The sequence below is a fragment of the Dendrobates tinctorius genome, unplaced genomic scaffold (genome assembly GCF_039654945.1).
Source record: "Dendrobates tinctorius isolate UK_male_01 unplaced genomic scaffold, ASM3965494v1 ptg000022l, whole genome shotgun sequence".
NCBI classification, from domain to species: domain Eukaryota; kingdom Metazoa; phylum Chordata; class Amphibia; order Anura; family Dendrobatidae; genus Dendrobates; species Dendrobates tinctorius.
This window is the reverse complement of record NW_027361690.1, coordinates 120763284-120790081: the sequence shown is the minus strand read 5'-3', so window position 1 is coordinate 120790081 and position 26798 is coordinate 120763284. Positions and strand designations below refer to the sequence as shown.

General features: G+C 44.5%; 1 protein-coding gene across 1 annotated transcript; it reads left to right on the top strand.

Moving 5' to 3' along the window:
• Positions 1–17967: 17967 nt before the first annotated feature.
• On the top strand, positions 17968–26492 carry LOC141084006 (gastrokine-3-like). Its single transcript, XM_073568387.1, has 6 exons — positions 17968–18022; positions 18615–18668; positions 21976–22113; positions 23647–23757; positions 25048–25186; positions 26270–26492. Exons 1-6 carry the CDS (start codon positions 18011–18013, stop codon positions 26356–26358), a joined length of 543 nt encoding a protein of 180 aa, XP_073424488.1. The 5' UTR covers positions 17968–18010; the 3' UTR covers positions 26359–26492.
• The last annotated feature ends 306 nt before the right edge of the window (positions 26493–26798 follow it).

The following is a 26798-nucleotide window of genomic DNA, read 5'->3' as shown; positions in this document are numbered from 1 at the left end:
ACTTAACTGCTGTATTCTATTATTTGAATTAAAAGGGTAATGATTTTTGGTGAAATTAATCCTCTCTCACTAACTTAATTCTCATCCTGAAACTTGGGACTTTTCTGAAAGATCCCAGTCACTAAAATGGAATCTGTCACCTCAAAGCGCTTAACAAGCCATTTAAACAGGTACTGTATGTAGGGGACATAGCTCCTATAAAAATTATATTACATTTTAGTGATTTAGTTGGTGTAAAAAAGAGGGATTTTTGGTACTTACCGTAAAATCTCTTTCTTGGAGCCTTCATTGGGGGACACAGGTTACCATGGGTGTATGCTGCTGTCGCTAGGAGGCTGACACTATGCAAATAAGAAAAAGGTTAGCTCCTCACCAGCAGTATACACCTACCGACAGGCCCAAATTGCCTTAGTTAGTGCAAAAGCAGTATAAGGAGCTACTATAAGAACTCAACCTATGTACCAACCAAAACAACGGCACATTGGCCAACACGGTACAACATTAAGGGAGGGTGCTCCAAGAAAGAGATTTTACGGTAAGTAACAAAAATCCCTCTTTCTTTCTCGCTTCATTGGGGGACAGAGGTTACCATGGGATGTCCAAAAGCAGTCCCAAGAGTGGGAAATAAATGCTGAAAGAAGGGTACTTAGGTCAGCCGGTGAGATACTGCAGGCGGCGGTATCTTCCTACCCAAGCCTGCATCAGCAGAGGCGTGAGTATCTACCTTGTAAAATCTCATGAAGGTATGGAGGGATGACCAGGTAGCAGCCTTGCAAACTTGCAAGGCCGAAGCCTGGTGATGAACGGCCCAGGAAGCTCCCACACCCCGGGTAAAGTGAGCCCTCACCCCCGGAGGAGACTGTTTGTCCTGGACGCGGTATGCCTCCAGAACCGCTGAACGAATCCAATGAGCAATGGTGGATTTGGAGGCTGGAAATCCTTTCCTGCGACCTTCAGAGACGACAAACAGGGAATCGGACTGACGGAAGGGAGCAAACCTAGCAAGGTAGATTCGAATAGCCCTGACCAAGTCCAACTTGTGAAGGGATCTCTCCAAGGAATAAGCTGGAGAGAGACACAGAGAGGGGAGGACGATGTTCTCATTGATGTGAAAGGCGGAGACTACCTTTGGCAGAAAGGCAGGAGCCGGTCTGATGACTACCTTGTCCTGGTGCAAAACTAGGAAAGGGGAACGGCAGGACAATACTGCCAACTCTAAGACCCTCCTCATCGAGGTGATGGCGACAAGGAAGGCGACCTTGCACGAGAGGAGGGAAAAAGAAATATCCTGAAGGCGCAGGATAGGCGCATGCTGGAGGGCGCCTAAAACAAGATTCAGTTCCCATGGGTCGACCAGAGACTGGTAAGGAGGCGCTATGTGAGCGACGCCCCAAAGAAAAGTCTTCACCTGGGGTAGAGAAGCCAGATCACTTTGAAAGAGGATAGCCAGAGTGGATACCTGACCCTTTAAGGTACTGAGGGAAAGGCCGGAGTCGAGACTCGTCTGCAGAAAACCCAGAATGGAGGGGAGAGAAAAGGTCATAGGAAACAAACTGTTGACCTCACATCACCGAAAGAAGGCTTTCCAACATCTGTGATAGATGCGTGATGATGCTGGCTTCCTTGCCTTAATCATGGTCTGGATGATCTTGTGGGAAAAACCTGCATCCCTCAGTACCACGGCCTCAACGGCCATGCCATTAAATTCAGAGACCAAGAATTCAGGTGGAAGAGGGGCCCTTGCGATAGAAGGTCTGGACGGTCTGGTAGCCTCCAGGGAACATCGGAGAGCATGTTCGCTAGCTCCGCATACCAGGCCCTCCATGGCCAGTCCGGAGCTACTAACAGAACGGGGACCCCTTCTGCCTTTATCTTTTTTACGATTCTTGGGATTAGAGGAAGGAGTGGTAACAGATAAGGCAAGCGAAACTGGGACCACGGGATCACAAGAGCTGTTGTGAGCTCATCTGTTCATTCATCTTTTGTGTCCGAGGATCTCCCTCTTCTGGTGAAGGAAGGTAGTGAGGCTGATTTAGATGAAAGAAACCAAACAGCTGATCAGGTGGATGGTGACTGGGTAACGGGAACTTCAGACTGGATATAAGGCAGCCGACGCCCTTCTGAGTCGCTGGTGATTTCTCTGCTGGATTCTTGGAGACCAGTCTGATTCCTGCTTCCCAAAGATAAGTGGGTGTGCTGGATTCTTTTTCCTTGATCAGTGTTCTCTTTTGCTCTGCTTCCAGAATATTCTGAGTGCTGATATAGGGTTTGAAGTCTAGTGACTTCAGGGTCCTTTTTGCTTATCAGTTGTGTTGGTAATATTTTTAGCAGGGTTTTCTCGGATAGCAGACAGCACCTTTTTCTGTCCTGTCCTTTTTAGTTAGCTTGGGCCCCATTGTTTGCTCAACCTATCTTTCTATCTGTGTCAGTGTTTTCATCTTGCTTCACCGTCATTATATGATGGGGGCTGCGTATTGCTTTGGGGTCTGCTCTGGGGGCAGTCAGCTTTTCCCTTTTCTCTTTTTAGGCTTATGTAGATCTCCAGCTGTGATGAGGTGTCTAGGGTCGCCGTAGGAACACTCCACGGCTACTGCTAGTTGTGTGATAGGATTAGGGGTCTGCAATCCGCTAGTTTCCAACCTCTCTGATTTTCTGGGCTGAGCTTGTGTTTTGTTTTTTCCTCCTCGGTGACTCAATCATAACAAAGAGCGTTGCAACCGACGGCCATCGGATCCTGAGACATGGCTACATACCAGGGAACCTTGTGGTTTGTTCGAGATGCCATGAGGTCGACATCCGGAACGCCCCACCTCAGACAAATCTGGTGGAAGACGGCGGGGTTGAGAGACCACTCGCCTGACACGAGCCCTTGACGGCTCAGGAAATCAGCTTCCCAGTTGTCCACTCCTGGAATGTGGATGGCTGATATGGCAGGGACATGGCTTTCCGCCCAATACAGAATTTTCGCCACCTCCAGCATGATCTGCTTGCTGCGAGTTCCGCCTTGGTGATTTATGTGCGCCACAGCCGTGGCGTCGTCCGACTGGATGTGGACCGGCTTCCCTGCGAGGATGGACTGCCAGTGGATGAGAGCAAGAAAGATTGCCCTGATCTCCAAGAGATTGATTGAGAGGAGAGCTTCCTGAGCATCCCAGCGGCCCTGTGCTGTCAGATGAAGTAAAACCACTCCCCAACCCAGGTGACTGGCATCGGTGGTGATGACCTGCCATCGAATGGGAAGGAAGGATCTTCCGCGTAGGACCGAGTTGGGAAGCGTCTATCAAGTTAGAGATTGCCTCACGTTGAGAGGCAGAAGCACTGGATGGTCCAGGGAGATCGTTGTCTTGTCCCAAGCAGACAGGAGGGCCAGCTGGAGAGGGCGGGAGTGAAACGGGGCATACGGCATTGCTTCCATGGAGGCAATCATATTCCACAGGACTTTCATGCAGAGCCGAAAGGGAAGAGGGACCGGGCACTTTAGAGCTTTGATCCCCTGTCAGAGGGACAAAAATTTCATCTTTGGAAGGAAGACTTGGCTGGTATCGAATTCCATGCCCAGGAATATGAGACGCTGAGTTGGGATCAAGGTCGACTTCTCTTTGTTGATTATCCAGCCGAGACGATGCAGCGTCTCTAGAGTGATCTGGAGGCTGTGATCACAGTCCCAGCGAGATGGACCCTTGGCCAGGAGATCGTCGAGATAAGGGATTAAAAGAATCCCCTTTGAACAAAGAATGGCCATGACCGCCGCCATGATCTTCGTGAAGACCCTGGGGGCAGACGCCAGACCGAATAGGAGAGCCGTGAACTGATAATGGCACTCCTGTATGGCAAACCTGAGGAACCTCTGATGCTGCACACAAACAGAAACATGCAAATAAGCGTCCTGAATGTCCACAGAGCAATGGTATTCCCCCGGCTCCATGGAGGCAATCACCGAGCGCAAGGACTCCATTCGAAAGTGGCGGACCCAAAGGTGATGATTCAACTGTTTGAGGTCCAAGATCGGGAGAAAGGAACCGTCCTTTTTTGGGACTACGAACAGGAAAACCGTTCGTGCCAAGGAACGGGTACGATAACTCCTGAGTTTAAGAGGGAAGAGACAGCCTGGGAAAGCCCTGGGGCATGAGAGGGCTGTTTTAGTGGACGAGAGAGGAAGAAACGTCCTTTTGGGGGTGAAGAAAATTCTATTTTGCAGCCTGATGTGACAATCTCCCTGACCCAGGCGTCATCGACCACCGCCAACCAAGTTTCCTTGAAAAGAAGAAGCCTACCTCCCACCCTGTAAAGATTCCCAGGTGGGGGAGACCTGTCATTTAGAGGAAAATCTGTGGCCGCGAGAACTGGAGGACTTAGAGGGGCGGCTTCTAGAACTCCAGCAAGGGGCAGGTTTGAAGGAAGGTTTCCTTCTTTCTCCTTGTGTGGAAGAACGGTCATGCTGAGAGGATCCGCCTGAGGAAGAGAAAGGCCGAAAGGGCCGAAAAGGCTGGGGGCTCTTTCTGTTGAAAGGGCGTCTTGGCCTGGATTGGGGCAGAGAAGTACTCTTGCCTCTGGTAGCATCCGAGATGATCTGGTCTAGCTTAGCCCCAAAGAGCCTGGCACCCTGGAAAGGTAGGCCAGTGAGAGATTTTTTGGAGGCCGGATCTGCGCTCCACGCCTTCAACCAAAGGATGCGACGAACAATATTGCTGTTTGCTCTTGCTGAGCAAGCAGCAGCATCCAGGGAGGCATTCAACAAGTATTTACCCGCATGGGCCATTTGGTCTGCCAAATCTCCTAGCTCTTGTGTGGGAGCTGCCGCCACAATGCCTCGACGAAGCATCTTGGCCCAGGCGGATATTGCTTTCGCCACCCATGAGGAGGCAAAGTTTGGGCAAAAAGAAGCGCCTGACGCCTCAAAGGCTGATTTGGCTAGAGACTCGATCTGTCTGTCCGTAGCGTCCTTGAGGGACGCCGCATTGGGAATATACAGAACTGTGTGAAATGCTAAGCGTGAAACCGGCGGGTCCACCTTAGGAGATTCTGACCATTTGCTGACAAGGTCAGGACTAAAGGGGTAAATGATGTCCAGACGTTTCCTTCCCGGGAAGCGCTTCCCGGGATGTTCCCAGTGTCTAGAGGTAATGACCTCAAACTCGTTGTGATTGGGAAAAGCTTGGAAGGACGTTTTACCCGTTTGAATGAAACGGATCTTGAGCAGTAGCATTTTCCTCCTTTATTTCGAGTGTTTGACCAATAGCCGAAATAAGGCTATCTACCATGTCCTGGGTTCTAGAGGTGTAATCTGCATCAGAGTCAGACTCTGACAGAGAGGCTATGTCTGACCCAACGTCCGCCTCCGAGGAGGGGGAACGGGCAGAAAGGGGCACCCGTGGTGCAGTTGAATCTGAGGAGGAGCTAGACAGAGTCCACTTCCTAGACCTTTCTCCTGATCTGTCCCTGTGGAGGTCGTGGTCAGGTGCGTGCAAATCACCGTGAGAGGTGTTCGGAGCGCTGGTGGCAGTAGAGAGATGCGGCATACGTTCCAGGACCTGTACCAGGGATTGTGATATTTTGGTGAGGTCTGATACGGACTGAGACATGGCAACGGACAGACCCGATACCGACTGGGACATGGCAACAGCCCACTCCGGAGGTGGGGTAGTGCTCTCATCCAGGGCGTTAGAGGTGTCCAGAGGGGCAGACATGGTGGAAGGACTGCAGGATGGGCAGAAATGAGACAGTTGGCCTGAAGCCCACTTTCTCTTACAGTGGGCACAAGCATAGTGAACTACCGTAGGGATGTAGCCCGAGGCCCGTGCAGGGTTGGGCATAGGTAGAGCGTATGTGAAGACTGCAGCAGGATGCTATGGAGGCGATACTGCTGAGGTGGGCTAACTGATGGCCAGGGGAGAGGAAAGCAGAGCCAACCAGACACCCAGCGATGCAGCAGCAGTAGCGCAGGTAGCTGTGTCCCCTGCCGGAACTCTGAACAGGAGGCCGGTATTGAGTCCCCCGTGAGAGAGAAGACGCTGCAGGAGCACAAGATGGAGGCTGTGCACTCTGAGATACGAGACACGCTGAACGGTGGATGGGGTTAACAACTTAGGGACCCCCTGTAATTGGCCAGCGTGCCCGGCCGAAGAAACTGAAAGCAGCGTCCCAATAGGCTGGCACGCCTGGGGGGCATGACCAGCCTGCTATGAGCATAATGTCAGTGTCGGGGCCTTCGAACAGGCAGGGGGCGTGTCTGGCGCTGTAAACTGAAAGAAAGGCACTGATTGGCCGACACCAGCGAGGGGGCATGGCCTAAACGGAGAACAGCCCGGGGGAAGAAGGTTGTAAAAATTCCGGACTGCGCGCTATAAGAAAAAAGGCGCAGAATTTGAATGTGAGGGAAAAGCAGGAGCTGCAGGGGCATACCGGTGAGTGCTGCAGGGGTTTAGCTTCGCGGGGGGGGGGGACCTACTACCTTCTTCTTGATCCGGCTCCTCTTCATGGCTGAGGATGACATCAGGAGCCCACGGGATGGAGAGGGTCCTGGGAGAGATACTCCTTCCCGCACCGTCTCCTGACGGTGTCACCCCTTAGGAATAAGGGGGAAGGCCACCACCGGTGACCACCGTCTTCCTCTCAGCCCTCTTCGAGGAGAGGGGTGAGGAGGGGAATAGGCAAGGACTGGCCACCGAGAGTCACCCTGAAACACCCCAACAGGGGACAAAGTCCTGCCAGCGGGTCCAAGAGTGGGCGATGTGGGTGACACCACACTGCTCTCTTGGTCGCTTAAATGTGGGAAAACAGGGTGAGAAAGCTGCACCCTATTACCCGAAGAGCTGTATCTGAAAAATAAAGGTGAAATTAATAAACACACACAAAACCTGTAAGGAAAAAACACTGCGGATCTAGTGTTAGATCCAGGTCCGCCTCCTTCAGACACTAAGCAAAAACTGAGATAATTTGGGCCTGTCGGTAGGTGTATACTGCTGGGGAGGAGCTAACTTTTTCTTATTTGCATAGTGTCAGCCTCCTAGCAACAGCAGCATACACCCATGATAACCTGTGTCCCCCAATGAAGCGAGAAAGAAATTATTTATTTCCTATACGAAGCAGCTGATTGTCATATCTTGATTGACAATGCTGAAACTTAATCAGCCGCTCTATGAATGTTAGATTGCAATGTACAATGGCTGCACAGGTAATCTAAGGGTAACTTCACAAAAAAAGAGATATGTAATTTGGGTGGAGATGTTTTTTAATATTTAACAGATTACATATGGGGACAGTTATAGAAAAGAAAATCCATACAGATAAAAACATTCCATATTTAAACTTTGGAGAAAATAAACCGCGCCCTGATCCAGATGAAATGAGTCCAAACCTAGAGAAGTATTGGAGACCTCGTGAGCGTGTCATTACTATTTACAGCAAAAAATCTTTGGCCTGTGATTGTGTCAGTACGTGAGCCTTAGGGTGGCCATACACATTGGATTAATGTCAGCCAAACACACTGACCATCTGATGTGTATTTAAGGTTTAGCCAGTGCTCGCTTGTGGATAAAAGGATTTGGCGTACTGAGTTTCCAATCCTTTTGTTCACAAAGGATTTAGGCTGATGAAGAGATGTTGGCGAAGGTTTCCTCTGGTCTACCCTTTGAGAGCACATGCATGTTGCATGTTTATTGCATGGTGGAGTAGAATAGTTGGTGGCCAAACAATCCATTCATTGTGTTTGGTGACCATTAGATTGGCTATACACCTAACATAGGTGAACATGTGTCTGGCCAATCATAGATAATTATTTCAAGACGGGGAGGAAAGAGACAACTCTAGTTGCTTCTCATCTCCTTGCCAATCCTCATTTTCCTCCACACCTGCTATGGCTTAGGCAGTTGGGAGAAACCCAACTGATTATGGTAATATCCACATTCATCTAATGCAGTGATATCAAACTCAAATATACAGAGGGTCTAATTTAAAAGCTTGGACAAAGTTGTGGGCCAACCTTGATATTTATATGAAAAAAAATCTACAAACGAGGAAGTTCTTCCTTATTATCGACTATAACAATGAACTTTTTCATATGGAAACAAATTTAAAGGGGTTGTCCGACAAAGTACATTTTAATTAATATATATTAGAATAAAATAATATGTTATGTAAGAGCAGTGAAAAGCATACGGCCCAATGGCCTAATTTGAAAATGTAATTACAAAGGATAAAAACCTTGAATAATACAGATAATAAAGTACAATGCAAACAAAAGTGCCTCCAAACATAATGATATATCATAATAATATAATACCCCCACACTGAATCCCTCAACAACACCCTCCATACGCACTGTATGATGACCCTACTGTACTCCCCTACCTCAATTCTTGCCAAAGAATGGTGACCCCATCATAGTATGATTCTCCATTTGTAATTCTCACACAGCTCTCCATACAGTACAATGGCCACAAAAAGTGCTCCACACAGTATAATGGGCACCACATGGTCCTGCATACAGTATAATGGCCTCACATAGTGCTCCATACAGTACAATAGGCCCCACATAGTGCTCCATAGAGTATAATGACCCCACATGATGGTTCATAAAGTATATTAGGCCTCAAATACTGCTCCATAAAGAATAATAGGCCCCATATGGTGCTCCATATAGAATAATAGACCATTTGTAGTGCTCCACACAGTATAATGGGCCCCACATAGTGTTCCATAGAGTGTAATGGCCCCATATGGTGGTCCATAAAGTATAGTAGGCACCAAATACTGCTCTATACAGAATAATAGGCCTCATATAGTGCTCTATTTAGTTTAATGGCCAGACATAGTACTCCATATAGTATGATGGCTCCACATACTGCTCCATACAGTATAATGGCCCCACATAGTGCTACATACAGTATATTTACCTCACATAGGTACGGGGAAAATGGTCCGAGTCAAGGGGAAGATGGATGGTGCAAAATAAATGGATATTCTTGACAAAACCTGTTTCAGTCTGGAAGTAATGTGAGACTGGTACGAAGGATCACCTTCCAACAAGTTAATGACCCAAAGCATACTGCTGAAGCAACACTCGAGTGGTTTAATGGGAAACATGGAAATGTTTTGGAGTGGCCAGGTCAAAGCCCAGACCTTAATCCAATTGAGAATCTGTGGTCAGACTTGAAAATTGCTGTTCACCAGAGGAGACATCTAACTTGAAGGCGCTGGAGCAGTTTTGACTTGAGGAATGGGCAAAAATGCCTTTGGCCAGATGTGGAAAGCTCATAGAGACTTATCCAAAAGCATGCTCTGCAAAGTACTGACTTTAAGGGGGTGAATACCGTAGTTATTTTGTCCTATTTGTCTGCTTCACACTAAAAAGAAAAACAAATGTTAACAGCTGTAGGCATGATTTTTATATGAGCTGATGCAAACCCTAAAAAAAGTGAAATTGCAGGTTTTGAGATAGCAAAACACAAAAAATAAATGTGCAATGCAGCAGAGCTGAGACAGCTTTTAATATTTTAAGGATGACAGAGAAAAAAAAATTGAGAATTTAAACTGATGAAGATTTTCAATTCTTTAACACTAGGACTCAATGTAACACCTGGATTCATGACTCACTACATGGATACAATTCACACCTCCACCAGACAGACTCCAGATAACTAAAGGGCCTGTCACACTAAGCGATATCGCTAGCAATATCGCTATAACGTCACTGGTTTTTGTGACATTATAGTGATATTGCTAGCGATATCGCTATGTCTGATACTTACCTCCGACCGCTCCCCCGCTGGTTATTGCTGATCGCGCGAGAACGTCCTGGACCGTTTCTCGTCGTCAGCTTCCTGCTGGGCATCCTGCTGTGACGACGAGCAACACGTGGACGCGGGCGGGAGGACGTCAGGATCGCCGCGTCTGACAGGTAAGTAGTGATCCCCGTCCCCTGCGATGTCGCCGGTGAGATCTTCCTGTGTGGAAGCTCACTAGCGACCACTTAGCGATGTACCAGCGATCCTGACTACGTCATATCGCTGGTCGGGATTGCTGGTACATCGCTAAGTGTGACAGTACCTTAAGAAGAACATAATTCCCACTGCCTCTCCATTTGTAAGAAAATGCCTAATTTGATTTCCTTTGCTTATCTGTAGGAGGCATCACACCTCCCACCTCCTGAACAAATGCCCCCTGTAGTATCCCTTAAATGTTGTGCTTTCTTCTTATTAATCTATTTTTAATCCAGCCTGAAGAAGGAGCCTCTTTGCTCTGAAAGCTTGCAAACATATTATTTTCTGGTTAGGCAATAAAGGTATCATTCTGATTTTGTCATCAATGGGCAAAAAAGTATTCACATCCATATAGTTTAGTGAAAATGAAAGTGACAGTAGATGAAACAACCGCAAAATGAGAATGGTTTTGCAAGTGGTGGCCAAAGACACTTCTCTAGTTAGGCATTTTTTCATTGTCTTTGTCACTATTGGTAGCTTCAGGTGGTAACTGCAGCTCATTTAGATTTATCAGATAGCCAAGCTACTCCAGAATGGGCTATACTGTACATAAGTATCTTAGCAAGAAAATTGGCTGTGTATCCTAATTCTCCAAATTGGACCCAGGACCCAATATTGAACATAAGAATGCCAGTAGCTGGTGCTGCTGTGAGCAGCTTGCGTTGTTTAACCCCTTAGCGACTGCCTATACGCATTAAAATGGCTGCCGCTAAGGGGCCATATTTCGTTATCATCATTTTAAAATGGCGATCGGGAATAAGGTAATAGCGCTCCTCAGAGTCCTAAAATCTCCTTCTTATGAACAGAGGTGTATCTAGGTTTTCTGGCATCTGGGGAAGAATTCAGTTCAGCGTGCCCCCCCCCCTTCCCCATCAGCACACATGCGATTTTGCACACTTAGTCATGTACCGACGACCTGCTCTCCCTAATGCTCTCAATGTTCAGCGAAAAACTGAGAGAAGCAGTAAGAGAAGCTCGTTGTCACAGGACCATAAGTATGAAAATCGCGTACGAGTGAAGTGTCCATGTGATGACTACTGGAACCTGCAGAGCTGAATCCTGACATTGCAGCTTCTGAATTTTCACAACAAATGCACTGCACACTTTTAGGGTTCTCCCTTGCCCATGGACAGTCATGTCAATGTCAGCAAAAGTATGTGATTTGTATACTTCTGGCCACATTCCGACTAGACGTGCCCAGCCCCGCTCAGCTCATTTTCATTCAGTGAGGCCACACATGTCTAGCCAGCATATGAACACATGTATGTAAATTGCCAACACCAGAGAATCCTGACAGCGTGCAGTGAACACTGTGAGAATTCAGAAGTCTGCAGTCACATAGAATGACTGCAGGCTCAGCCCAAACCTGGACAACCTCTTTAACCCCTTCATGACCCAGCCTATTTTGACCTTAATGACCTGGCCATTTTTTGCAATTCTGACCAGTGTCCCTTTATGAGGTAATAACTCAGGAACGCTTCAACGGATCCTAGCTATTCTGAGATTGTTTTTTTGTGACATATTGGGCTTCATGTTAGTGGTAAATTTATGTTGATAATTTTTGCATTTATTTGTGAAAAAAATGGAAATTTGGCGAAAATTTTGAAAATTTCGCAAATTTTTGAATTTTTATTCTGTTAAACCAAAGAGTTATGTGACACAAAATAGTTAATAAATAACATTTCCCACATGTCTATTTTACATAAGCAGAATTTTGGAAGTAATTCTTTTTTTGTTAGGAAGTTATAAGGGTTAAAAGTTGACCAGCAATTTCTCATTTTTACAACAAAATTTACAAAACAATTTTTTAAGGGACCACCTCACATTTGAAGTCAGTTTGAGGGGTCTATATGGCTGAAAATACCCAAAAGTGACACCATTCTAAAAACTGCACCACTGAAGCCGATCAAAACCACATTCAAGAAGTTTATTAACCCTTCAGGTGTTTCACAGCAGCAGAAGCAACATGGAAGCAAAAAATGAACTTTTAACTTTTTAGTCACAAAAATAATCTTTTAGCAAGAATTTTTTTTTCCCAAGGGTAAAAGGAGAAAGTGGACCCCAAAAGTTGTTGTCCAATTTGTCCTGAGTACGCTAAAACCCCATATGTAGGGGAAACCACTGTTTGGGCGCAAGGCAGGACTCGGAATGGAAGGAGCGCCATTTGACTTTTTGAATGGAAAATTACCTCCAATCTTTAGCGGACACCATGTTGTGTTTGGAGCGCCCCCGTGTGCCTAAACTTTGGAGCTCCCTCACAACTGACCCCATTTTGGAAACTAGACCCCTTAGGAACTTATCTAGATGCATAGTGAGCACTTTGAACCTCCAGGTGCTTCACAAATTTATCCGTAAAAATGAAAAAGTACTTTTTTTCACAAAAAAAATTTTTAGCCTCAATTTTTTCATTTTCACATGGGCAACAGGATAAAATGGATCCTAAAATTTGTTGGGCAATTTCTCCTGAGTACTCCAATACCTCATAAGTAGTCATAAACCACTGTTTGGGCACACTGCAGGGCTCGGAAGGGAATGAGCGCCATTTTACTTTTTGAATGGAAAATTAGCTCCAATCGTTAGTGGACACCATGTTGCGTATGGAGAGCCCCTGTGTGCCTAAACATTGGAGTTCCCCCACAAGTTACCCCATTTTGGAAAATAGACCCCCCGAGGAACTTATCTAGATGTGTGATGAGCACTCTGAACCCCAAAGTGCTTCATAGAAGTTTATAACGCAAAGCCTTTAAAATACAAAAAAATTTTCCTCAAGAAATGATTTTTTAGCCTGCAATTTATTATTTTCACGTGGGTAACAAAAGAAATTGGACCCCAAAAGTGTTTGTCCAGTTTGTCCTGAGTATGCTGGTGCCCTATATGTGGGGGGGAACCACTGTTTGGGCACACGTCAGGGCTCGGCAGGGAAGTAGTGACGATTTGAAATGCCGACTTGATGGAATGGTCTGGGGGCGTCATGTTACGCTTGCACAGCCCTTGATGTGCCTAAACACTAGAAACCCCACACAAGTGACCCCATTTTGGAAACTAGACCCCCCCAAGGAACTTACCTAGATGTGTGGTGAGCACTTTAAACCCCCAAGTGCTTCACAGAAGTTTATAATGCAGAGCCATGAAAATAAAAAATCACTTTTTTTCCTCAAAAAATGATTTCAGCCCGGAATTTTTTATTTTCACAAGGGTAACAGGAGAAATTGGGCCACAAAAGTTGTTGTCCAGTTTGCCTGAGTATGCAATTACCCCATATGTGGGGGGGGGAACCACTGTTTGGGCACACGCCGGAGCTCGGAAGGGAAAGAGCACAGTTTGACTTTTTGAACGCAAAATTGTCTGGAATCAATGATGGCGCCATGTCGCGTTTGGAGACCCCCTGATGTGCTTAAATAGTGGAAACCCCTCAATTCTAACTCAACCCTAACCCCAACACACCCCTAACCCTAACCACAACTCTAATTCCAACTATTATCCTAACCACAAGCCTAACCATAATTTCAACCCCAACACACCCCTAACCCTAATCTTAACCCTAATTCCAACCCTAACCCCAGTCCCAATCCTAATCCCAGCCCTAATTCTAATTCCAACCCTAACCCTAATTCTAACCCTAACCCTAATTCCAACCCTAACCCTAATGGAAAAAAATTCTTTATTTTATTATTTGTCCCTACCTATGGAAGTGATAAACGGGGGGTTAATTTACTTTTTTCTATTTTGATCACTATGATAGGGTCTATCACAGTGATCAAAATGTACCTGAATGAATGAATTTGCCAGCCAGCAGATTCAGCGGTCGCACTGCGCATGCGCCCGCCATTTTGGAAGTTGGCGGCACCCATGCAGGATTCAGCAGGGACACTGGAAGGGATGCCGGGACTCAGGAGGTACCGGAAGGGTGGAGGGGGGATCGGAAGGTGGGGAGAGCAGAGGGAAGGGGGAGCAGATGCTGACGGCAGCGACTGATCACCGCCGTCAGTCGGTGTCGGGGGCCGATCGCCCCCATCAGTCAGTGGGGGGATCAGATCTTGGTCTCTTCATTGGTGAAATATTACAATTGCTCTGATTGGCTGTTAAAAGTGAAACAGCCAATCAGAGTGATCAAAGCCATGGGGGGGGCTAAAACACCCCCTCGGGGTGAAGTATAAAGCCCCCTGTACCTGCGGGTCGGGTGACCTTTCAGTGACCATGGTCAACCGACCCGCAGGAACGCGATCCCCCCATGACACAGCATATGCATCACAGGTCAGATTGGCACCGACTTTCATGATGCATACACTGTCACAGGTCGGGAAGGGGTTAATGCTCCTAACATAAATAAAACCATGAGAATTAGTCAGTATCACAAATAACATTTACATCCAGATATCTTATAGATGTCATCGACTCTGGAGTTGTTCTGTTTCTTTTCTTCATCTTGTCCAGACCCCATGATGAGTTTTCTCATCCACAGATCGTCTCTGCAGACTTCCATCTTCTCCGGTCTTTAGCAAATCTCCACATGATGAGTTTAAAGATTGAAGTGTCAATATAATCCTCCTGAATAAAAAAATTGCCCCTTGCTATATTGTCTGCACAAAATATGACCCCCCTCCTCTTCACACTGTCCTCTCACACTGTGTCCCCTCTATAGGGCCCAGTCTTTACACTGTACTCTGTCATCACACTCCCCCCCTTGATATACTGTCCTCTCCTGGCTGTACCCTTACACTGTCTACTCATGCTATGATCCCACTACTCAGTTTCTATTCTGGCCCACTCACTTAACTCTCAACATACTGTCTCCTCAAACTATTCACCTCCCTCCTTATACTGTCTCCTCTCACAACTCCCCTGTTCATCATACTGTCTTCTCATATATTTATAACACTTTCTATACTGCCTGCTCACACATACCCCCACTGTGTCTGCACACATCCCATCACCCTCACTCCCTGTACTCTGTCCACATACATTTTTCACATCGCTACTCACTGTGTCTGCATAAATTCCTCCGTTCGCTCTGCATACTATCTGCACCCATCCCCACTCACCATACTCTGTCTGCATCCATCCCCCATACTGTTTCCTCATACATGCCCTCATACTGTTTCCTTGTAAATGTCCCCCATTCCCCCGTACTGTTTTCTCATACATGCCCCCCATTCTGTTTCCTCATACATGCCCCCCCATTCTCCTGTACTGTTTCCTCATACATGCCCTGCATCTCCCACTTTGCTCCTCATTTTGTGTCCTCAAATCTCCCCCCCACACATTAAATCCCCCATCCCCACTCCAAATCTCCCCTGATGCATTACATCCCCACTCCAAATCTCCCTTCACAGATTAAATCCCCCATCCTCACTCCAAATTTCCCCTCACACATTACATCCAACATCCCCCTCCAAATCTCCCCACCCACATTAAATCCACCATCCCCCTCCAAATCTCCACACACACATTAAATCCACCATCCCTCTCCAAATTTACACACACACATTAAATCCATCATCCCCTTCCAATTCTCGACTCCCACATTAAATCCACCATTCCCCTCCAAATCTCCACACACAATAAATCCCCTCATCCCCACCCCAAATCTCCATCCACACATTAAATCTCCCCCCATGCACTTAATCTTTGGTGTCTTCAGCTCCACTGGAGCACTTACCACCCATCTGCGTCTCTGCGGCACCGGCAAGTGAAGTCAGCAGCGTGATCACATGACATGATCACGCTGCTGGCATCGCTCTGACCCGGCAGTCAGAGCCTCAATTGTACTTACGTCTGTAAGATGCGAGTACAATTGATCTCTGGGATCCAGCACGCTGCAGCTTCTGTGTGTCATCAGTCAGCTTGACAGCCGGCACAGAGAATGGCCGACTCCCAGTCTGGGGGGCGGCAGAAAGCAGCCACCAGGGGAGACACTGCGGACCACCGCATTAGGTGGCTTGACTGCGCCCAGGGCACATGCCTTGGCTGCACCCCCAGATATACCTCTGCTTATGATCGTGGCTATACCCCACATGTAGTCAAAAAGTTCTCTTTGGACAAACAGCAGGGCTCGTAACCGAGGGAGCAATATTTGACTTTTGGAACACAAATTTGGCTGAAAGTGAGGGCAGGCACCATGTCACATTTTCGGAGCCCATAAGGTGCCTAAACAGCAGAAAACCTCCACATGTGACCCCATTTTGGAAGCTACACCGCTCAATGATTTTATCCAGGGGTATTTGCAACCCACAGGTACTACACAGAATGTGATACCATTAGGTCATCATATTGAGTATATTGTCATATCATCATTTTTTTGTAGTTTTGAAACAACCCTAAGCCTAACACTAACCCTAAATCTAACCCTAAGCCTAACCCTAACCTTAATGGCAAAAAATGGAAAAAATAAAAAATAGAAAATAGAAACATAAACAAATTTAATCTGACTAAGTGGATGACACAGGGTGGAGGTCATCAAGTGGGTGCACATTGAGACACAGTCCAAGTGCTACCATATTTACTAATTAATAACAGGGGATTTTGATGATTTGTGATTCAATGGGCATTCAGTTTTTAAAAAGAACCCTGTGTTATTTAAATGCAATTTTGCTTTTTTACTTATTTAGTTATAATAGGGTATATGATCATTTTGTTCCTTGTAGGGTTTGTCTGTTTAATAGCTGGCCAATGTGAATATACATTTATTTGCTGCATGTATACCAACCCAAGCTCAATTGTTTTTGTGTTTTTTCTTTGCATTTTTGCATTTTGTGAAAGGCAGGACATAACCTCCCTTCATTGAGCTGGATAATACTTTAAAATAGATTCCCATGGCTGGTGTCCACAGTTTGGGACCCGGTCCTTTGGCCTGTTTCACACTTCCGTTTTTGTGTCCGCCAAACGGATCCGTTTCCGTTTTTTTGACGGAAACTGATGCAAACGGATCCGTTTTTTTAAAAACGGATCCTTTTTTTGACGGATCCGCGGTAACCGCTAATGGAAGTCTATGGGACAAAAAAAAACGGATCCTGAAAAAAAATGGCGGATCCGTTTTTTTACGGAAACCAACGGATTTTGACGGATTTGAAAAAACGGAAGTGTGAAACAGGCCTTTGTCTGCACATTGAAGTCAACTCCGACACATGGTAAGGTTTTTCATATTAGACAGTGTAGGACCATCCTGAACAGGCTCATTTTGCAGATGGTGGGATGGCTTTTATGCTTTTTTGATCAAAAACAGTGTTTACTAAGAACCATGTGTTATTTAAATGCACTTTTGCCTTTTTAATTCTTTAGTCACAGCAGGGCATATGATTATTTTGTTTCTTGTAGGTTTATGTATTCTGTGTTGCAGAATATTCCTCAGACCACCATTAATACCCTCACTGATAGCAGACATGGTGTGTAAGAGCGGCGATTTCTACACGTGGAGTTCAGACTCGATACTGAATACATTAGATCTTTTGAAAAATTTATTTCCATTTTTCCTCATTTGCATATCAATAACATGTCTATCCACCCTGTGATTTTGCATAATTCCATGACTTTACCTTTTTGGTGTTGCAGCTTCAATAATGAGGAAAGTAGTCATTGTTTTATTAAATTCCTAAAAATGTATGGTGTTGTAGAGATTATTACAACTGATGAAGACCAGTTATGGGTCTAACAGGTGAGATTAGGAAATCTGCTAATAATGGGTTGTATTGCTAGATTATGATTCACCTCTATACTTTTTGGGCCAATATATTTGCTCCTTTATAATTAAACACTCAATCCTCTTTCCATGACATTTCGACACCCTCACTCTGTTTGCAGTTACTGTATTTTATATGCCTAGTTTTTGATATGGAGGGAAAGGGTCATAAGAGCGGAATTAAACCAATCCTATTTAACAAACACAGATCACGCACACGTAGGGTTTACTCTGGTGTATCACAGATTGCAGCTGGCGGCCTTATCTAGCCCCATTGTTCAGTGGTTTTGGCTGGAACATATATAAGTGCAGGAGACAGCAGTCCTCCATTCTTGACTTGAAGACAACACTTAGAATGTGCACAATGGTAGGTGGTCGATATAAGGTTACGCAAAATGTAGGTGTATTATATGTTCTATTCTGGTTAGTAGGATACCGAATTGTTCTGTAAAGGATAAGATGATAAATTATAGCATAGTTAATATACAATGTAGTAGATGCCATATTTGTGCCATCTCCGAGGCTCACCTCCCCCACTTCAAGGATAGCAAACACCAGAGGGAGCCCAAGGGTCACTTCTCTTTCACAAGCAGTACTATGTGGCGGTCTACCTATATAGGAAGGCCCCCATATCAATCATTATACTGGACCTCCTTTGTTCTTTGTAAATCTCCAGTAATTCACAATGGTGTTTCTGGGAGGGACTACTCACCAGTATGGGCCAGCTCAGACTACCGAAATTGAGAAATGGTGTACTACTTTTGATTGTATAATATTAATTTCAGCAATTTATCCATTTTTTCTTTTCTACTGACATGAACATTAGTCATCCTCAGAAATAACATGATTAAGAAAATCTCTACTTTTCTGTCTAATTAACTTTATTCTTTTAGCTATTAAAACAGGTTTTTGGGGATTATAAAAAATAAATTGATAATTTATTTTTACTTTTTCCATAGCTGATGCTCCTGGGATTTTTGGCCTTTTTCATAAACCCATTACATGGAGACGAGGTAAGAAATTAGTAGTCCTTACATTTTTTTTTTTGTTATACTAAAATATCTATTAATTTTATTGGCCAACAATTAATTGTCAGAATGGACGCTAAAGAGATTTATAAGGTGCTTTATCATAAATTCATGATCTTCTTTAGACTGTACCTTCTAGACAAATTGTCCATATCTTCCATTGTAAGTAGAATTTTATAAACATCCTTTCTACCATGCAATCTAGTTCTACTGAAATTAAAGGACTATCCTATGTCTACTACAACCAGATAATAATGGTAGGTTGTCAGTAACACAAGGGTCACAGTTGTCTACACCAACTCTACATATGACTTTGAAGGGTTATCCCCCAAACAATTCATTTCATAAATGGGGCCTTCACTACAGGGATCCCAAGCTGATCATCAGAGGTCTCATACCACCAATTTGGAGGTGTTTGAATGAAGTAGCAGTCATGCACCCAAACTGCTGCTCCATTTAATTTTCCGTGAAACTGAAGCAAATAGTTCAGTGCTGTAGTCGAGTATCTCTATGAGTCCCATATGGACAGAAAGGAGAAGTAGGAAACATACATGACCACCACTTATTTATTTTATTTGTTTATATAGCAGCATTAATATAGCAATTTACAGACATCATCATCACGGTCTCAATTGGGGTTAATAATAATATAAATTACTTATCAGTATGTATTGGGAGTGTGGGAGGAAACCCACACAAACACGGAAAAGACATACACACTCCTTGAAGATGTTGTGGTGCAAAGCAACAGTGATAACTACTGTGCCACTGCGCTGCCCAACCACGTCATCCATTTTTCTAGAACAGGGTCTTAGGACTGCCTTCTAGTAATCGAAAGGGATCCTAGCAATGGGTCCCTCAGTCATCATACATTTCTATTGATACATTATTTTTGTAGCTTAAAATCAGACATACAGTAGAGCATTTTCCTCCTCAATAGTGATGGGCGAGTCCTAAATTACTCGGAATCGCTTGACTCTAGCGAGTCCGAGCCCGGGACTCGCTACTCGTTGCGAGTCTAGCGAGTCCAATGTTAATGAATGGGGAAGCGAGTCTTAGCGAGTAATGTGCGATTTACAAATCGCAGATGTGTCTCGGAAAGCGCTTGCATTGACGATTTGTAAACCCCACTCGCAACAGTTTGTTGCTGCTGTGTCCGAGTCCAAATTCGCATTTGTTTGTCTTATTTAGCGCCGATGAGGCGAGGGAAGCGATTTTCTCTAGCACACACCATGCTTTGAGCAAACAGGAAATAATCCGAGTCGAGTTGACATACGCACACACACACAGAGCAATACAGAGCAATCATGGCCCGTGTCACTGTCAACACGCTGCAGTTGATTGATCTGGTGGAGGCTCGGCCCCTGCTTTGGCTCCCCACTGACCCTGTCTATGGGCATAACATCCAGCGGACTACAGCCTGGAGGGAGATCGCTCAAGTGATGTTCCCTGCACTGCTACGGCCACGACCTCGTCCCTTTGCAACCTCTTTTTTGGGAAATTGTGGTTTTTGTGACATTGTTGACAAATGCACAGTCACCGAGATGGAGTTAGGTGGTGCTGTAGGCGTCACTTGCTGGCGGGGTAAGTGTGTGTGCTTCACCTAGCAGTGAAGCTGCACACTAGTCCCTGCACTGTGCACTGCACTGTAAGGCTTGATCCTCCCTGCCTGCCTGCCTACAGTCTACACAGTACTCCTCTGTCCTCCTGGTAGCTCTCAGAAGAGCTGTTTGGGTTTAATATAAGGAATCTTGAAGTTTCCCTACACTAACTGACAATCCCTATGATCTGCTCAAGCATCTACCTCACCCTGCTCTATCTCAGATCTCTCAGGAATGTAGAGGAAATGGTGGTGGAAAAGGCTTATATACAGCCTCGCCTCTCATACATGACATAGGCATCACGATGGACAGAAGCCAATCATAGTCCTGCCACAACCAACATTACTGAATATGATTGGCTAACATGCTTGTCCATCTAAAAAAGTTTTCTGACCTAACACGCTAGGCTGTCTCGGAAGCTTTGTAGGAACATAACAGATTCTATATTTGCGAGTCCCGAATCCAGTTTACAGGACTCGGGATTCGTAGACTCGCTCAGACTCGCTCACAATCGCTGTGTGTTGACATAGGCTGTCTTGGAAACTTGTAGGAACATAACAGATTCTGTATAAGTGAGTCCCGAATCCAGTATACAGGACTCGGAATCGTAGACTCGCTCAGACTCGCTGTTGACAGCGATGTGATATAGCGAGTCTAGCGAGTGAGAAAAAAAAACTCTGACAAAACTAGAATTGCCATTGACTTGCATTGGACTCGTTACTGTGCGAGTAATCACTGGGAGACTCGCCGAGTAACGAGTCCAGTGAGTCCCTTACTATTCGCCGAGTAACGAGTCCTAGCGAGTAGACTCGCCCATCCCTAATCCTCAATCATCAAGGACCCCAAAAGCCCAGTCGGCCATATCATCTGCCTAAGTTTGCTTGCTGCTGATTCTAGCTTTGAATCTTGGCTTTAGTTATTAATATGGAAGTAAGTAAAACTCCTAGCTCTATCCAGCAGCTAATATGGAAAAAAAAGGTCAAAGGATTATTCCTATTTTTAGAAGTTATCATTTATTTTCCAGATAGGTAATAACTTGCTGATTGGTGAGGAATCTGACCGTTAGAATGGGGCTTTGAAATGTTCCATCTGAATGAGTGCACACCTTTCATTCTCTTAGGGACTGCCAAACAATAGAGTACAGCAAATAACTTCTTTCAGCAATCCCTTAGAAAATGCGATGGGACCTCAATCGACAAGCAAGCTCTTATTTTATTTACTCACTTAAATACCGCCATTAATTCCACAGTGTTTTACGGCATTGTTGTCCCCAATGGGACTCACAATCTAATTTCCTATCAGTATGTTTTTGAAATGTGGGAGGAATCAAACACAAACATGGGGAGAACATTGAAACTCCTTGCAGATGTTGTTCTTGGTGGGATTTGAATCCAGTACCCCAGACCTGCAAGGTATTAGCAACTGAACCGCCGTGCTGCCTCGCACCGGTATCCCACTCCAAGCTGTCACCTATCCCATCAACAGGTGGTAACTTCTAAAGATAGGAGTAAACCTTTAAGGACATCAGTAAATCTAATTCAATCCTATTGGCATTTGAATACCATCAGATTATTACAGTGTAGACTTTATATTTCTCTATAAACACCAAATATTACTGTTGATGATGTTATTAGTAGATGTCGTACAATTACGTGAATTGACATAACTTCATGTACAAATGTGTCTTCCAGTCATTTCAATATGTGGGCACAGGATACAATGGAGAGAACGAATACCACACTGTGAACATCAATGAGCAAGTCAAGGTGGTTGTGTTTAATGTCTACTCCGGAAGACGGTCAGCCAACGCCGTCTTTGATTACAGCCAGGTACGTCACCTTAGTGTTAGGTTATTACTAATGCTAATAGCATCACTGTATCACTCATTGCTTAAATAGGGACAATTTCTTGAATAGTTTCTGTAGGAATAGAAGAACCTAGATAGTTCCTTACAGAATATAAGAGCTGTGTCTTGTATTGCAACTCACTTCTATGCATTTTAATAGAGCTGAAGTGCAACACTCGGCATAATCCATGGGCATGAGTGGTCCTGTTCATTCTGATTTCATAGAACCCTTTAACCAACCACCTTACCTTATTTACTTATTAATGACCTTCGGCTCGATCCCAAGCCACGGCGACTTGATGCAGGAACTTAGGAAGATCAATCTTGTGCAAGCCTAGATAGGTCCGCCAGGGTCTTCTCCGCTATTGTCTTGATACTATCAAGTCATCAGGTTGCTGAACTTTCACTTAAGGCCCCGTCTCACTAAGCGACATACCAGCGATCCCGACACCGATATCAAGGTGCCAGGATCGCTAGTAAGTCGCTATGTGATCGCTGATGAGCTGTCACACAGACAGCTTCACCAGCGATCAGCACAGCGATGCCGAGCGCCCGGCATCGCTTGCCATCCTGTAAAAAATAGAATCAAAATAAAAAATATAGTTATTCTCACCTTCCGACGTCGCGTTCAGCCATCCTGCCTCTCTCCACGCTCCGGTCCCAGTGATCCTTTGCACGAATGACCGCGAGATGTCACGGTCTCGCGGGATAACAAAGTCTCGCGGTCATTCGTGCAAAGGATCACTGGGACCGGAGCGTGGAGAGAGGCAGGATGGCTGAACGCGACGTCGGAAGGTGAGAATAACTATATTTTTTATTTTTTTTATTATTTTTTTACACCTGATCGCTGGTCTCCCGCTGTCACACACAGCGATGCGTGCTGGCCAGCGGGAGACCAGCGACCAAAGAAATGTCCAGAGATTTCTTGCAGCGATCAGCGATACCGGCAGGGGGGCCGCTCGCTGATCGCTGTCACACACGGCGATCTCGCTGGTGAGATCGCTGTTGTGTCACAAAAGTTGTGACTCAGCAGCGATCTCGCTACCGAGATTGCTTAGTGAGACGGGTCCTTTAGTCATGTCCCTTCTATTCTTCTGACCATGATGTTCTTCTCCAGTGATTTCTCTCTTTGTATGATGTGTCCAAGGTAGTCATGTCGTAGCTCGGTGATCCTTGCTTCGAGTGACTTGTCTGGCTTGATACGTTCCAAAATTGATTTGTTTCTTCTACTTGCCATTCTTAGTATTGACAAAATCATTGATTACAATTCAAGGTTGCCAATGAATTGCACCAATCTCACAGTAAATATCACCTTTTCAAGAAAAACAAAGCATTGCTCAGCTATTCCTGGGAGGGAATGAGCAGTGGATCCGCTAAGATTGAATTCATTAACAGACAATTTCTTCATAGTTTCAGTTGCCATTTCCGGTTCACATACATTTGAGGACAAGTAGTGTACATTGGTTGTGAAATTGTAATACTTGAAATAATGATGACCTATCTTTTTTGCTTACAGAACATTGTTGCCTACCACATGCCTTACAAAGGAATCTGCATCTTGGCACATATGGATATCGCTACCTTTCCAGGTCTTGGAAGGATAAATGAGTGGATTCACACCAGAAGGGTAAATAAACATCTAAGCTGTACGTCTTATTTGTAACAATGCCAGATAATAGGGAAGATGACAATGGGACATACTCAGCCTCCTTCTTAAATTTGAATGACTTGCAAAAGTTAGAGTGTGATCTAATAAAGGGTGATAAACTTTTAAAAAAATAATTTTGAAAAGTATTAAAACTTATCAAACTTTGCAATTCACATTATTAGGGGATTTGTCTTCATCCCTATAAAACAAAGAATTGCATGTAATTGACTATGAACCCCTGTTTTATCCTAGACTATTTGCCTGCCTTTGCTTTCCATTCTGCACAGGATTATTGGACTGCAAAGTGCCTAAATTTTGTTCTAGCAGAGAGTCTCTCATCTGGCTGCCTAACTACATACCATAAATAAAGCTAAAGTGTTAGTTTAGGGCTTGGAAGAGAGCTCTATCTCCAAACCTCCTTATCCAGACTGTAGCAATACTATTAATATTCTAATCTTCATATAGAAGAGGAATAGGTATTCCCCATATAAATTCTGACATTTTTGGTAAGGGCTAGAGATGAGCAAACACGAATGTAAACGTTCGGGATTCGTACTGGACAATTGGTGTCCGGTACTAAACCTGAAAAAAGGACTTTTGCCAGAAGTTTGTTACAAAGTTCGAAGTTCGGGGGGAATTTTGGGGTTGGGGAATGGAGAGAGAAAGGTTTTTTTTTTCCATATCCAAAGTTCTGGTCTCCATTGTTTTCAATGGGGTTCAGGTTCTGGTTCAAGTTTGTGTACAGCTCTGGTACCTGAACCAAACTTTGGAAAAAATTTTGGGTCAGGCACCAGAAAACAAACTTCCACATGTCCACTCATCCTTAGTAAGGGCACATGAAGTTGATATCCTGTACAGGGCTTCTACTGTCTTTAATTTACATTATCCCTTCTTGATAGCAATACTGACAATGAAAACAAGAAGATTCACATTTCCATCTATAAAAAGGAGGATAATACGTGCATGTGCAGTGACATAACTTGATGTTTGTGGGTCCCAGTGCAGAATGTCCAATAGGGCCCCTAAGTATCATGAGCATATAATAGCATTGGTCTTCTAATATGGGCCAAAAGGACTGTTGGGGCCCATTAGCCTGAAGGTCTCAGGTGCAATTGAAACCCCTGCACATACTATAGTTACACCCCTGTGCATGCGATAATAGGCTATAGAGTCCAACTGTTGGAATGGCTCATGATGCATTGATATATCACTATATATACATTTATGGGGAAGCTGATGATGACATTTTCTATGTTTTTGATGCTGCAGGAGCAGAAGAAGGATCTGGAGGAGCTGCACAAACATTACTTTGTGTCTAACGAACAAGTGTACGATCTTGCCCAGTATGGAAACGCTGTAGAAAGCCTTTGCTGGGGAATTCCAACTTACTGGGCACGTGAAGATGGTAGTAAGTACACACATGGTTGAATCGTTGTAACTATGCATGTATATCTACCAAGCAGTTCACTAATCTCAAAGACTTCATGTAATTGCACTCCATTGTACCCATCAAATCTATTCACAAATGTTCACAAAGGAATTCTCTGTTTGGCAAGTTACTTTTTGGTCAAAGGAGTTCCCCAAAGTGTCCAGCTGCTGGAATATCAAGCAATCAGTTATAGTCTGTGGTGGAACTCAGGAACAAGTCTTCACTTCTGCTGCAGCACCTCCAGAGGAAAAGGAGGCATTTCATGATGGCTACTGAGATGAATTAAATGTTTCATATGCTGACTCCTCCAGACTGAGATATGAATATTGCAGTCACTCTCCATTGTTGTTAATAGGTGATCCCAAAATGGAGTACCTACCTTTAATGAACTTTTAAAAACTCTTTAAAGGAAATTAGTCAGGCTATGCCGACTGTATAAACTAAGTACATAGACATATAGCCCATATTAAGATTGCATATGTAGTGTTCTAGTCAATATCCCTGTTGTACAGAAACTGCTGTTTAATCACATATGCTATTTAAGGTGCACCCTTGGTGTGGCAAAACAGCTTAGCGCATTGCTCTGTCCACTGGCTTTGCATATCCCAGCCTTCCTCTTTTGTGATTGACAGCACTGGCTTCTCTGCAAACAGGGCTTCCTTCAGGTAGCAATTACAGTCAATTAGTAATTGAGGAGGGGAATTTCAAAGCCACAGAGCGTACAGATCAGTGAGCCTCTTAGCCACACCAAGGGTGCACCGAGCACCCTAATTAACCTATTTGACAAACTTCAGTTTGTGCAGAATGGAGGTAGCGATTAGAGCACTACAAGTGCTTATACGTATACCCCCATCAAGGCTATGTGCCTCATTTATACTTTCAGTTTGGGCTCTCGGACTTTCTTTACTACCAAGTGGTTTATATTTTATGTTTTATCTACAAAAACATTAAAGCTAAATGATTTCTTCAATCTAAATTCAGAATGGTTCAGTGAAATAAACCATATGATATCAATCTGAACAATGAAAACACTACAAATGACTTTTTTTTTTTTTTTTGCAGGTCCCAAAAAAAGTTTTGGTGCCGATGGATGTGCTGGCATTCACTTATTCTGCCTCCATATTGGTCTCTGCGCAGGATTTCATCTGTAATCTCCAATCTGTCCAGCATCTACATATAGATTGGAGCAGTCCACATTAAAATCTGCAATCACAGTGATCAACCAGTAGACTGTATTAACTTCTACGGTTACAGACTAATAATAAAAAGAAAATAATAATAATAATGGTGTTTTATTTTATATCATAACTAGCTGAAGAGCCCGGTGCTGCCCGGGCATAGTAACAAGCTACGGTTAGTTATAACAAATTATAATGATTATATATATATATATATAGCCGCCCATTCCACATAGCCACATTCACTATAATATCCCACATCATCTCGTCAGCCAGAGCTACCGGACAACTATCACTAATATCCCACATCATCCCATCAGCCAGAGCTACCGGACTACTACCCATAATAGTGTAGGGAGGTTGGACTGATGGATAGATCTGCCTGTAGTAAGAGGCAGAGGGGTAGCGCAGTG

Excerpts from the sequence above, each read along its gene's own strand:
- LOC141084006 (XM_073568387.1), top strand. Across the intron at positions 18,669-21,975 it reads ACCCATTACATGGAGACGAG|TCATTTCAATATGTGGGCAC; the intron begins GTAAGAAATTAG and ends TGTGTCTTCCAG. Across the intron at positions 25,187-26,269 it reads CTGGGCACGTGAAGATGGTA|GTCCCAAAAAAAGTTTTGGT; the intron begins GTAAGTACACAC and ends TTTTTTTTGCAG.